Source organism: Aureobasidium subglaciale, assembly GCF_000721755.1.
Source record: "Aureobasidium subglaciale EXF-2481 unplaced genomic scaffold scaffold_8, whole genome shotgun sequence".
NCBI lineage: Eukaryota > Fungi > Ascomycota > Dothideomycetes > Dothideales > Saccotheciaceae > Aureobasidium > Aureobasidium subglaciale.
This window is the reverse complement of record NW_013566987.1, coordinates 59,317-72,841: the sequence shown is the minus strand read 5'-3', so window position 1 is coordinate 72,841 and position 13,525 is coordinate 59,317. Positions and strand designations below refer to the sequence as shown.

The 13,525-nt window shown below is 51.3% G+C and overlaps 6 protein-coding genes across 6 annotated transcripts; 4 read left to right on the top strand and 2 right to left on the bottom strand.

Moving 5' to 3' along the window:
• Positions 1-996: 996 nt before the first annotated feature.
• On the top strand, positions 997-3,245 carry AUEXF2481DRAFT_39002 (uncharacterized protein). The gene is made up of 4 exons (XM_013489081.1): positions 997-1,229; positions 1,672-2,084; positions 2,235-2,785; positions 2,988-3,245. Exons 1-4 carry the CDS (start codon positions 1,077-1,079, stop codon positions 3,194-3,196), a joined length of 1,326 nt encoding a protein of 441 aa, XP_013344535.1. The 5' UTR covers positions 997-1,076; the 3' UTR covers positions 3,197-3,245.
• Positions 3,246-3,447: 202 nt separating this feature from the next.
• AUEXF2481DRAFT_39001 (uncharacterized protein) lies at positions 3,448-3,693 on the top strand (the record flags this gene model as incomplete). The annotated part of the gene is made up of 1 exon (XM_013489080.1): positions 3,448-3,693. A coding segment is annotated over one exon (183 nt), but the record flags the coding sequence as incomplete, so codon positions are not given.
• A 1,486-nt stretch (positions 3,694-5,179) lies between these two features.
• On the bottom strand, positions 5,180-6,938 carry AUEXF2481DRAFT_653180 (uncharacterized protein). Its single transcript, XM_013489246.1, has 4 exons — positions 6,666-6,938; positions 6,568-6,601; positions 6,380-6,489; positions 5,180-6,272 (listed from the first exon to the last, which is right to left on the bottom strand). The coding sequence occupies exons 1-4, from the start codon at positions 6,743-6,745 to the stop codon at positions 5,462-5,464; spliced, it is 1,035 nt and encodes a 344-aa protein (XP_013344700.1). The 5' UTR covers positions 6,746-6,938; the 3' UTR covers positions 5,180-5,461.
• Positions 6,939-7,131: 193 nt separating this feature from the next.
• AUEXF2481DRAFT_4194 (uncharacterized protein) lies at positions 7,132-8,677 on the bottom strand (the record flags this gene model as incomplete). The annotated part of the gene is made up of 2 exons (XM_013488935.1): positions 7,132-7,587; positions 7,637-8,677. 2 exons carry the CDS (start codon positions 8,675-8,677, stop codon positions 7,132-7,134), a joined length of 1,497 nt encoding a protein of 498 aa, XP_013344389.1.
• A 245-nt stretch (positions 8,678-8,922) lies between these two features.
• Positions 8,923-10,341, top strand: AUEXF2481DRAFT_64903 (uncharacterized protein; the record flags this gene model as incomplete). The annotated part of the gene is made up of 2 exons (XM_013489202.1): positions 8,923-9,623; positions 9,732-10,341. 2 exons carry the CDS (start codon positions 8,923-8,925, stop codon positions 10,339-10,341), a joined length of 1,311 nt encoding a protein of 436 aa, XP_013344656.1.
• An 845-nt stretch (positions 10,342-11,186) lies between these two features.
• On the top strand, positions 11,187-12,994 carry AUEXF2481DRAFT_4192 (uncharacterized protein; the record flags this gene model as incomplete). The annotated part of the gene is made up of 3 exons (XM_013488934.1): positions 11,187-11,317; positions 11,368-11,424; positions 11,476-12,994. 3 exons carry the CDS (start codon positions 11,187-11,189, stop codon positions 12,992-12,994), a joined length of 1,707 nt encoding a protein of 568 aa, XP_013344388.1.
• Positions 12,995-13,525: the final 531 nt, after the last annotated feature.

Sequence of the window (13,525 nt, the reverse complement as noted above, 5' to 3'; positions counted from 1 at the left end):
ACCGCGAAGGCGTGGAAACACCAATACCACTCATTTTCGAGGGCCGGTCGCTTCTCACTATGACTTCTCTATTGGCATTTCTTTTCGAGTGTCAGACACGGGGAAGCTGCTCAGCTTGCTATAATGTATGATCAATGAAGAGCTAACGAAGGGACGCATATCTAACATCACTCCAGCCGACAATATGACTGTCGACCCTAGAGTTCAGTCACGCTCATACTCATCCTCATAATCGGAAGTCGCTCCTGACTCGTATAAATTCCAATGACTTCTCGCGAATTTAAGGTGTAGAACATTCTCCGCGGTCATCGTTCCCGCAAGGCTCCTTCAAGCCATTCTTCAGTGTTCTGAGATTATCTCTTTGAGAAACATAATCAACATAAGGAGATTAGAAACATTCACTTTGGTAGCAACATATCAAGGAAACACATGTTTGGTTTCATCTATGGATATATTCCTTTGTCGACCACTTCCGAGGACCTGTCTCGCGGCGAACGAAGCGACACTGTCACCATGGAGAGACTGAGCATTCGAATTTTTTATTTTTCGTCCACGAGATCCTTCTATCTTGCGATGAAAATTTGATTGTAAGACATGGACGAGAGAACAACTTGGAAGATTCGCAAGTTCTAATTTGAGATATTGCAAGAAAGCGGAGAGCTCGGCAGTGACGAGAGATCAAATGACCCTTCGAGGCCAAAACTCGTAGCACGGATTATACTTGAGCATTTATCCATCAACTCTCGGCGAAATTGCTTTGGCAATAGCGTTTGTCAGTTCTAGCTTCCTGGATTGAGCAATTTGACACTGAATCGGATCAGTGTGCTATATGATACGGATAGCAAGACTGGGCAAGCATGAAATAAGTAGTCCAAAACCGAAGACTTATCGGGCCTCGGTCCCGTAGCAGCGAGATCGGGAAACTCGGCGCCGAACGACCAGCATCCCCACATCATCGACCCCACGACCAGCAACATCACTTGCGACACAACACATCTCTTTGTCCACATACGCTGTTCAAGTTTCTTGTACTCTTTTTTCCCTTTTCTGTCGTTGTCTTCTGCAACCCGCGAATAATGGTCCTCTCGATATTTGGACGAAGGGCTTTGACGCGATTTCAACAAGTGCGGAGTGTGCGAGGCTTTGCCGCGGCTGCTGCAGATGCGAACGATGGGAAACTGCCATTGAAGGGTATCAAAGTATTGGATATGACCAGAGTGCTGGCTGGCGTAAGTTTAACTGATTTCGTTTCCTAATTGTTACTTGTTCTACGTACGCTTGTCGCATCTTGGTCTTCTTTGTCTGCATGAAACACGAAAGTTCGCTTAGACGAATCGTCATGCTGGATACTACTGGACGATTTTCTCAGAAAAGTCTGGTCGCAAGTTATCTGTAGACGATCACAGAGACAATGCGATACTTTGGAAAGGATGTTCCCTGGTATCAGTACTGCTACCGACGAGTTGCGCTTGACCGTGCCACAACCTCCTGGGAGAAGCTACAATCATGTAAACTGTGGACCATCCATAGTTGGAAGACGCTGGTAGCGAAGGATTCCCTCAGGCAAACTTCGATCTTCCTTCTATCTTTCCGTCTTTGATCAAATCACGGAGACACACAAACCACACACCACATGCGGAACACTCACTAACTTGAGTGTCCCACCCACAGCCCTACTGCACTCAGATCCTCGGCGACCTGGGCGCCGAAGTCATCAAAATCGAACATCCCACCCGTGGTGACGACACCAGAGCATGGGGCCCACCGTACGCCAAACACATCACCGGCACTCCCACCCAAAACGCCGCACCAGGAGAATCGGCCTACTTTCTCAGCGTAAATCGCAACAAAAAGTCCCTGGCTTTGTCCTTCCAATCTCCCCCAGGAGTGAAGATACTGCATAAACTTGCCAGAGAATGTGATGTCTTGGTGGAGAATTACTTACCGGGCGCGTTGAAAAAGTATGGTATGGATTATCAGACGTTGAAGGAAGTCAACCCGAAGTTGATCTATGCGAGTATTACTGGTTATGGACAGACTGGACCGTATTCGAATCGTGCGGGTTATGATGTGATGGTTGAAGCGTGAGTACCTCCTTTCAGTCTTATCGCTCTTCTTTCTCAGCACACACAAAGTCATCCCAACGTGGCAGATTGGGAAAAAAGAATGAATGAGCTGAACGAAACACCGTAATGTTGGAAAGATGACGAAAGACTTCACTGATAAAATCGTAGAGAAATGGGTCTCATGCACATCACCGGCACCCGCGATGGCCCCCCCTCAAAAGTCGGCGTAGCAGTAACAGATCTCACCACCGGCCTCTACACCTCAAACTCCATCCTCGCCTCCCTGATCTCCCGCTCCCTCACAGGACGCGGTCAACACATCGACGTCGCACTCTCAGACTGCCAAGTAGCCACTCTCTCCAACCTCGCCTCCTCCCACCTCATCTCCGGAAAACCTGATTCCGGCCGTTGGGGCACTGCTCATCCTTCAATCGTCCCTTACAAAGGCTTTGAAACAGCTGATGGCAGCATCATGCTAGGAGGAGGAAATGACCGGCTTTTCGGCGTTTTGTGCGATCGTCTGGATAAGTCAGAGTGGAAGAGCGATCCGAAATTCGTGACGAATGCGCAAAGAGTGGCGAATAGAGATTTGTTGGAAGAACTGATTACGACTATTACAAAGACGAAGACGACTCAGCAGTGGTTAGATGTGTTGGAGGGAAGTGGGATGCCGTATGCAGCCGTCAACGACATTGCAGGCACCATGAAGCATGAACACGGTAAGTTGGCTTTCCTTTCTCCTCCTTTCTTCCACCCTTTTATTCCTCTTTCATTACATTTCTCCTCCTTTGCATTTCTCCTCTCCATCCAAATTCCCTTCCCGTTCTCCTTTCCGTTCTGGCTTCTTTCTTACCAAGAGTCTTCTCTCCATTTCCCTTCGGAATACTGAAACCTTTTTTGTCTAACAAAGCAAAAAAACAGTCCTGGCAAGAGACATGGTAACCACAATCGACCACCCAACCTGCGGACCCATAAAACTCGTCAACACGCCTGTAAAGTACTCGGAATCTGCACCATCCATCCGTTCTGCTCCCCCGACACTTGGCCAACATACCAGTGAAGTCCTGCAAGAACTCGGCTACAGTGATGCAGAGATTGACGGATTCAAAACTGATGGTGTTGTCAGTTGAGAGTTTTTGGAGAAGAAAGGGAAGAAATCTGGGGTGGGGGGGGGGGGGGCGCACGGGTCAAGGAAGGCAACGTGCGGTCGGGGAAGCGCCGGATGGTGTCGTTTGGGCTGTATAAAAGAGCGCGGGGGGGGGGGGGGGGGGGGGGGGGGGGGGGGGGGGGCGAAAGTGAGGAATATACACACAGTGCAGTAGCTTTCAACAATCAGTCCTTACGTGCCGCAATGGGAAACAAAACAAACAGAAGAAGAAACGAAAGAAGAAAGAAAAAGCCCATAGAGCAAAGAAAGGAAAACCACGGATATATATCTTTTCTGTCTCTCCTCGACGGAGGGAAAAGCAATAGGAATGATAGAAAGGAGAAAGGGATGAAGCCAGCACAACCTCCAAAAAAAAAGACAGAAATAGAAAGAAGAGAAAGAAGAGAAATTCGATAATACAACTTTTGGGTGTCAAATCAGTAGACAGATATATCAAAAGCATCAAACCGCCACTCCCCAACTCTGCAACTCCAAAGCACTCATCTCTTCGCACGTCTCCCGTTCCCATTCTCCGTCCACCTCGGTCGTAGAGGCCCATGCGCAGATCCGTGCATTCTCACCTTTCCACTCTCTCTCTGCAGGATCGTGGCGTTTAGTGTCACTGGCACATCATCTGCCTTTAACCCAATCGACAAGTCACCTGCAGATTCGTCTATGGAAAAAAGGATGGTCGGGTTGATAAGGGCGAAGCGGAAGGCAAGGGGCACCGACCACGGGCGCCATCGAATTTGAACTGCATATCGCTGTATCTGACTCCAGCCCATCCCGACCATCCTTCAGAGCAACCCATCGACTGTCAGTAGTGGATACAAGCGTGCTTGGACGAAACGTTTCTGACCTTTGCTTAGTAGGCATACAGCTTCTCTCGTCCCTCTTTTCATGTTTTGAAAGGTTTCCCTCATTAAATTTGCTTTGCCCAACACAGTTCATCTCACATGAATTGGCCTGGTTAACCAAAACATGTTGCAGGTGGGTGATAGTCGGGAGTATGCGTTGCTGAGCCAAGTAAAAAGAAACATCGCTGAATTTGAGTGGTCAGGCTGCCGAAACTCCAGCATCGGTAGTTTCCTGCAGCGGCGCCATAGAGGAATATTGCCAGGAAGAGGGGCCAGACTAATCCATCGCCCGAAGAAGACCTAGTAAAGGTTCAGCAGACATTCTCACAGGTCTTGTATGACCACGACTGAACTCACTGAGATAACCGCCACCACCCCGTAGACAAGAAAGCGATTCTGGGTACTTGTCAGGGGCGTGGGACCCAATAGACCAAATTTCACATTCATCATTGCGACTAATCATGAGAGTATATGAAAGAAGCTGATGTCGCGATAGTCAAAAGCCAGCATCCGGACACTATGACATAATCCTTGGGCTTTTCAGCGCCATAGACTGGAAGCAAAGGCCCGTCACCGGAAATATTGTGTGTATGGCGATTGCCTTGATAGAGAAGCCCGGCTGCTGGTAGAGTAGCAGTAAACGTATGCCCGCTACTGCAAAACCGTCCTCGAGAGACAGCGTTTGAAGTGCACATATGTAAAATTGCCCCAATGTAAGCTGCGCCCTGGTGGAAAGAATCGCATCATTTTGGCGGTACCAAACAGTACCATGGCGGGAATTAAATGGTCGAGTACTTTATAGCCGTCACATTGGCATCCCCACATCATGGCAGAGGCGGCGGCGGGGTGTTTTGTGGTATGCTGCAATACTGGAATCGATTAACAGTCATGGCGATGTCCGGGCCATGTATTGGATGTTCAAGTGGGTGGTAGGAAGTGGGCAAGTGATCAAGGCCGGCATCGATGCTATGCGTCAGGTCGTACCGGCTTTGTCAGGGGAGAGAGATCGGAAAGCAGTAGTGGTCGCGACTTGACTTGTCAGACGTGCCGACGCTGTGTGGTGCCATTAAGAAGTCTGGTCAAGGTGCGTCTCCCCACAAATGTAGACCGCTGAAACCGAAAGCTCTCCCCATGCTGTCAGGAACGTGTTCTTTCTGATCAATTGGCTTTTTGGAGTTTCAGAATTCTAGTCATTGCGATTTGCGACGTTATATAGATCTCCATTTGTCCCGGAACACCATTTCCCCTCCCTTATGCAGCAGCAAATATGAAAAACAAAGAAAAAGAGACACACTCCATGCTTTTGATAACCCGTTTCTCTCGCGAACAAGCTCCGGCGATGACAGTAAAGAAGATGGTTCAAGTGCAAAGGTCAGCGGCAGTCATTGCGATTAGCACATGACGTAGCTGCACTTGCCCTTGGCCTCGCGACCCTGCTCTGTGGCCTCGAGTCCGTACTCGATGACAACATCCAAGTCTCTTCTGTTTCTCTCGTTGGGCTTGCAGAGCAGTGTACCGTTGAGCTTCTCGCCAGCCTCAACAGTAAGGTTGTTGTCCAGGTAGAAGACAGTCTGCTTCCAGTGGGTGTATTTGGTGTGGGGACCAGTGCTGAACTTGACGGGCTTGTGGCAGGCGGAGAACTCAATGTCGAACCAGGCGATCAGGGCGTGGACGTAATCGGTACGACGGACGGGGAGAGAGTAAGGGAGGTGGAAGGCGAGATCTGCGACTTTGCAGGTGTAGAGGTCGAGGGTGATGAGGGGGAAGGGGTCGGTGACGACGGCCTTGAGATCGACCGTGTCGACGAGGGGCTCGGTGAGGGCGGTGCGCTTGAGGGGCGAGTAGTTGAAGCCCCAGACGTTGTCCCAGAAGTTGATCTTCTCCTCCTTGTAGTCGCCATCCTCGATACCAGCAACGAAGATGGTGGCCTTGTCGGGGAAGATGAGACCGCCCTTCTTGAGGTAGCGGTCGCGAGCCCACAGGACAGTGTCCAGCATGCTCTCGTACAGCAGGAAGTAGCCCATCCACTCGGAGATGATGATGTCGACCTCGGGGAAGGGAAGAACAACATCCTCCATCTTGCCCTGCAGAAGGGTGATCTTGTCGCTCAGGCCGTTGACCTCGACAATCTCCTTTGCTTTGTCAATGATGGTGGACATGTCGACTCCGATGACGTGCTTGGCGCCGGCCTTTGCTGCGAACCTGTGGGACGAGTCTCAGTATGCTGTTGCACATGTTGGAAGAAAGAGGAAGGGGGAATGTTGCGCATGTTGGAAGGAAGAGGAAGAGGGAGAGGGAATATTGCGCACATGGACAGAATGCTGGTACCGCAGCCAACATCAAGCACGACCTTGTCCTTGAAGAGGTGACGGTTCTGGTAGATGGCATCGCGGTAGCTGCGTGTGCGCACATCGTCTTTCTAAAAAACAGTCGGGTCTTGTCAATTCATGCGCTTCTGCGTCGGCGTGTGGACATCCAATTGGGGGGGCCGACGTACGAGCATCTCCTCGTGGATTCCGTGGTGGTTGTAGCTTTGACATGTGTCAGTATTGCATATCTCGGCGTGATTCGCGCGTACAAAGGGGAAGAATTTACCTGTTGAAGTAGTGCTGCTCAGAGTGAGCCATACCGGCGAGGCCTTCGCCTTGTTGCGGGGCAGTTGCGTTGTTGGCCATGCTTGCTGTTTTTCTCGGTGGTTTGGGGAAAGAACGACTGTGACGAAGATATCAAAAAGTGAATGCGACAAGCGACAAGTAAATGACGAGGATGGAAGGAAGGAAGGGACAGGCGCAAGATGATGCTTTTGATAAATCTACTTTTTCACCCCCCAAGCAGAAAGCTTCGACGGGTCAGAGTCCAAGCGCCCTCGGATTTATGCAGCGTCGAAACGCCGTTAGCGTGGCTTTCTTCTTCAGTCCCTGCGAGAAGACCCTGTTTCAACCATTCACTGAATAAGTCTGGAGCCGCTTGGCACATTTCATGCCATGGAGGTGGACAAGTATCTTCTCAGCAAAGGAACAGTGAATATATACAGCAACGAATATGAGTTCCACGGGGAGCATCAGGCGTAAATCTCACCAGCGCCTGCCATGGTCGCATCCATGTCTCCAGCTCGTTCAGCCGGTACAAAATGGCTGTAGACTTCTTCATTGTCGTCCACCAGCCAATCGACATGTGTTTCCTCGGGAGGAAGTAACGCTGCCAATCCTTGACCAGGTCTTGGATAGTTTGCGGTAGGATTGTCGAGTTCGTTATACCCTTCGTCCACATCATCATCTGGTCGGACTGGTAGAGGGTAGTAGGCTTGTTCAGAGTCGTCCGATCGAGGCTCTGGTGGATTTGGTGGTAAGGGTTCGACCGCAGATTTGGGAGGATCAAGTAGGGCTTCAAGTGTGCTGGGTATTGGTGTTTGGTAAGCTCCTGGTGGGAACAGTGCCAGTCCTGGATGTGATCCATCTGCTCGTAGTAACAAGTCGACAAGCGTGTGTGTTGGGAGTAATGTCAGGACATCACGTTTCTGTCGCGGTCAGCTTCCTGTCCATCTCCCATCTGTAAACAAGTCTTACTTGTTCTTCTGTCAACTCTCCTCCCGAGACAAAGGAGCCAATGTCGACCTCTGGCGGCGGTCGTACGGTACAATCTGAGCAGTACCATTCCATGTCAGCAACATCCACGACCTCCTGGCTGATTGGAGGATAGTGGCAGTAGCGGTGGTAGGGAGTGTTGCAGCCATCACAAAAGACTATCATGTTGGTGGCTGGACTGTGAGGTCGGAGACAAGCCTTGCAGACTGCCAATTCCGGGTTCCTGCGTCCCCAGTGACGCTTACGTTTAACGCCAGAGGTGGGAGATGGTATGACGGGTACGAAAGTAGTTGGTTTTGTGATTGCTCGACCAGAACGAGAAGTCGTCGCCAGAGGAGTAGACTCGGCATCGTCGACCAAATCGTCGTCGTCGCTGTCTGAACTGACTTCATGGATCTTGATGCCTTCTGCCAATGGCTTCCTGCCGCCTCTTCCGCCTCTTCCTCTTGGTCTGCCTCCTCTTCCACGGCCACGACCTCTACCCGTTGAAGTTGGTGAATCTGTAGCTGCTGCTGATGCAGGAGTCGTGGCGTCTCCAGTCAGAGCGCCCCTACCTCTGCCTCTTCCTCTGCTACCTCGTGGACGTCCTCCGCGGTTCCTTCCTCGACCACCTCTCACCACGGGCGTAGTAGCATCCATTTGTACATCAACGTCCTCTTCTTTTACTCTCAAACCAGTGCTGTTTTCATTTGGATTGTCAAGAGAAGTTGTAGTAGTCATGTTCTTCAGCACGGCATTCCTGGCAGCTTCCCACTCTGTCGTACCATGAACAGCAGAGAGCGAGTTTTGCGGGAGACGTTTCAGGATTTCCTCTGTAGCTGGAGAGAAGGGGTTTATTGCGGGTCGAAAAGTGGCATGGTCTATCGGAGCATTGATTGATGTCGTTGTAGTAGCCGGCGCATCGGTCGAGGAAGCGTCTAGAGGTGGTTGCTGAGTCGAGTGCACAGACGGGAGCGCGTTCGCTGTTGAAGCATCCAAGGAAGTCGCATTGGCTATTGACGGATCGTCATGGCCAGCCGTCATATCGACTTGTAGAATCTGGCAGTTGCGACAACCAAGGCAGGAGCGTGTCGCATGACACTAGCATCCTGATTCATGCCTGCGGGAGAGCACCGCCACATGTGTAGCCACACGCCGGAGTACTAAGTGGCGCACCTTGGAAGCGGCGCGTACGTCAGTGGAGGCTTTGAGGCTCTGGGCGGCCTGGAATTCCACCAACGGGCCATCAACAAACTTCACATCTCTCCAGCGCGACGACAGCAACGAGCATGGCGACACAACGACCGTCAATCGCCGTGACGGCCGGCCAGAAGACCGAGTGCCACGACTTCGCAGACCCGCCAACTCCTCCACCACAAATCTCCCCTTCGACGTCCCCCTCTTATCCGCAACCGCCGGCCTCTCCCCGACCCTCGACGACGCCTTCCAAGAAGGCCGCAGAGCCGGCGCGTGCTCGGTGGATCTTACACATGCAGGCCCAGATGTGGCGGTTCCTCATGGGCATCGGTATGCTGCTGCACCGCATGGCTCCTCCGCACCCGCCGAAACCCTCGTTCAAACGCACCATCAAGGCAACGGTCAGCTCGGTGCCCGGCCAATTCGAGCTGCACTTTTACGTGCCCAAGGACTATGAGAAGCATCGCCGTACAGACTTTGCCAAGAAGACGTACCCTTGTGTCATCAACTTCCACGGCGGAGGCTTCACCCTGGGCAGCCCTAGTGACGATGCCCGCTGGTGTGGCACCGTCGTCGATGAGTGTGGTGCCGTCGTCGTCAGTGTCGACTACCGTCTTGCTCCCGAGAACCCCTTCCCCACCGCCGTCGAAGATGGAGTCGACGCCGTCCTCTACATGGCCAACAACGCGAACGAACTCGGCATTGACGAGCGCAAGATTGCCCTTTCCGGCTTCAGCTCCGGCGCCAACATGGCCTTCACCGTCCCTCTCCGCCTCTACGACCACCAGAGCGAGTTTAGCAGGATCGAAACAAGCCAGGGTGCCTCTTCCTCCCTTCTCAGCCTGCCCCGTCAACAAGACCCGGCCTCGTCTTCTCTCAGCGTCGACCGCATCATCCGCAGCCGCTCCCACACCGAAGCCCCCACCCTTGCCTCCCTCCAAAAACAGCAGATGTCGGTCAAACAAGTCGAGACTGTCCAATCCGTTTCCCTCTGCGCCATCGTCCCTTGGTATCCTTCCTGCGACTACACCCAGACTCGCGAGGAACGTCGCAACACTTCCGTCCGCACCGACCAAGATCTGCCCGCCATCTTCACAAACCTGTTCGACGAATCCTACCTCCACCCTCCAGACACCATTCCCCTCGACTCTCCTTACCTATCCCCTGGCATCGCACCCACCTCCCTCCTCGCGGAAGCCCTCCCTCAAGACATTATTATGCATACTTGTCAATGGGACATGCTGCTCTGCGAAGGTGAGAAATTCCGTGACCGTCTCACCGGAAAGGGCATCAACAAGACTGTACATTATAAAATGATAGAAAGTGTACCGCATGGCTGGGACAAGGCGCCTAATCCGCTCAAACCGACACCGGGTGTCAAACAGCATTATTTGAATGCGTGTAATCATTTAAGAAAGGTTTTTGCAAACCAAGGAGGAAGTGAGGCCGATGAAGCTACCATTGGTGGTGTCGCTGGGGAAGGGAGGAGGAAGAGTACGCTCGTGAATTAGAAATCCCTGTCTGAACAGTCCCATTGTAATATGCAAGCATTGAGGGTCTGACCATGCCATCTTTTTTTCTCCAGCTTGACACGACGCTTGCTCTCGATTGCATCGAATGAGGCCGTGCCTAAGTTGACAAGGAGCTGTGTCCTGAAAGCCTAGCCAGCGACTGTTGTGTCGGTCACCCTACGCAGATTACCTCTTGAATGTGGCGTCCATCATCGCGATGCTGTCGATTGCGCGGCACTTGATCAATAGTCAGCTGATTCCACGCGAGCCAAGTCTTGCATCTCCTGTGCAATCTTTTCCCAATCTATGGGAGACTTGTGGACCGGCTTGTCGAAATCTCCTGTTCTACATAGGCGTGTGGTTCGGAAACACAACAAACCAACGGGAGCTCGCTCATCTGTCATTGACCCAACAAATCTTTACCATTCTGCCTGATGTTTAATGCCGTGACACGTCTTCGTGAATTCGTCTTGACGACTTGGAAGAATTGATCGCACGAAAGCTTTTCATCAGCACGGCATGCTGCTGCCGGCGATGACTTCACAGGGCCGTATGCGACGGCGTATACCCCAGGAACCTGTCAGTCAAAATCCGCTTCAGGCACTTCAACTCCCGACATATGTTCCTAAAGTCCCAATCGAGTCAGCTTCCGGCTCTCTCTGAAACCATATCAAATTTCGATCATGACACAGACAACGCGATTGTGTGGCACTGTCTCGATGCCGCATGGTCCCGACTACGCAATGTGACGTTGTCATGGTCCACCTCGTCTCTATCCTGCCATGTATAAGAGGCTGGAGTCCTCTCCTTTCAACTTCCTTCTCATCCCTGTATCTGACTCCACCATGCCAACAACAATTGCTCCTCTGGTGGCCGCACTCATCCTGGCCACACTCAGCCCACTTTCCACAGCTGCACCTATCGAAGTCGATCTTGGCTACGTCGGTATTCGCGGGTTCAGCAATGACACTCTGGGGTACGTAGTTGTGCTAGCTCTGCTCCCTTCAACTCGTTGACAAGATGCAGCGTCAACTCCTATCTCGGAATTCCGTTCGCTGCGCCTCCTACCGGAAACCTCAGATGGTACGTCCGATATCCTGCAGTCAATATAAACAGGTAATTGACTAGCCCCAGGCGCGCCCCAGTACCTATTGAGAGCCAGAACAATTATACCAAGGGACAGGTACTGAACGCCACATCTCACTCCTTCCAATGTGTTCAAGGCTATCCTCAATGGACACAGGCAGTGCCCATCTTGCAATCAGCTTTTGCCGCCACAGGTGGTGATATAAAAAGTAGCGAAGACTGTCTCCAACTTGATATTTTCACTCCATCTGATGTGGAAGCGGTCAATCTTCCTGTCCTCCTCCATATACATGGCGGCGGTTATACTCTCGGCAACGGAGCCAACGCTGGTGGATCGAATTTTGTAAACCGCTCGGACGGGAGTATCATCTTTGTCTCGATCCAGTATCGCCTAGGCGGCTATGGCTTCCTCTCTGCTGACACAGTTCAAGAAGACGGGTCTGCGAATGCAGGCTTGCTCGATCAAAGAGCTGCTATGCAATGGGTTCAACGTAACATCCGCGCTTTCGGCGGTGATCCAGCCAAGGTCACCATCTGGGGAGAAAGCGCAGGTGGTGGGTCCGTGGTGAACCAAGTCGTCATGTATGGTGGCGAGCCCGAGCCGCCGTTCAGGGCAGCGATCTCGTCGTATGCTGGCATGTTGACATATAAGAACCAGACTATCCTCAATGCGCAGTATGCCGATATGCTGTCGGCAAGTAATTGCTCTACTCTATCTTGCCTTCGGTCTTTGTCCGAGCACTCTCTTAAGGATGCCGTCGATTCATCCTACAAGTCTGGCTACAAATCTGGTCTTTACGCATATGGCGACTTTTACTACAACCCAGTCCTTGACGGTAAAATCATACAAGATTATCCCACCCAGGAGCTCGCAGCTGGACATTTCTCAAAGGTCGCTCTCATGTGCGATCATACATCGTACGAAGGCGCAGCGTTTACGAACTTCAGTATCAACACCATTGAACAAACGCAATCCAATCTGGATAAGTTGTGGCCGACAGCTGGCCCTGCTTTCTTCCGCCGTCTGAACCAGCTCTATCCCACAAGTGCTTTTACCGGCAGATTTTTCAGTGATCCGTTCTTCGACTCGGGTATTCTGACCTTTCTCTCATCAGCTCTGAATGTGACCGGTCTGACCACAAATTCCATCTACTGGCGCGCTCAAGCCATCTACGGCGATTTCCTTTTCAATTGTCCGACCTACAATCTCGCCGCCACGTTTGCCAATGCCGGCCTACCTTCTTACAAGCTGATATTCAACGCCGGCACTCAGATCCATGGAGCCATGGCGCCTTTCCTTACCTCTTCACCAAAAGACACCGAGGATCCAAGCCTGTCGGCCAAAATGCAGGACTACTGGCTCGCGTTTGTCAAGTACATGGATCCAAACGACGCTTCTTCTGGCGTGCAGAGACCTTATTGGCCCACCTACCTCGAAAGCGGCAATAACGCGACCGCTTTCTCCATCTTGCAAGTCAATGGCAGCGAGGTGCGTGCCGTGGCAGACAAGGAAGCAAATTCCCGTTGCGACTTTATGCTTGGGAAGTCTGCCCAAGTATGGAACTAAAGGAAAGATTTGGGGGGGGGGGGCGGGTTTTTTTCTTTCTTTTTTTTGTTGTTTCCTTATCAAATTCTTTTCTTTCCTGAAGATTGGCGATTTTAGAACCCTACATAGCGTGTTCTTTGGTATTCTTTGGAAAGTCTTTGATTGCATAAATTGCATCACAGCCGGCGCAAATATATAAAGAAGGATCAAGGAAAAAGCTCGAGTCGCAAAGAATATGTCGCGCGATTTGTTTTTGAGTTTGATTTGTGACAAAAGTGAGTAGGAAGAGTGCGGAGGGTTCATGATTCGCGCAATTGTGTCACCTGAGGTCATGCTATTGTTTGGGAGCATCCTAATAGCTGCCATGCGATAATATCTCGAACAGCTCGTTTCATGGCATCGATTAAGGGTGACCATCAGGTAATGATTACATGCGAACCGAAATGAAATACAGCAAGATTGGGCACTGTGTTTTAATCATATCTGCCACGTTTGTGGAATACGGTATGTATGATCCTTTGCAAGCCTTTGCAGCAAACCTCGGAAGGATTG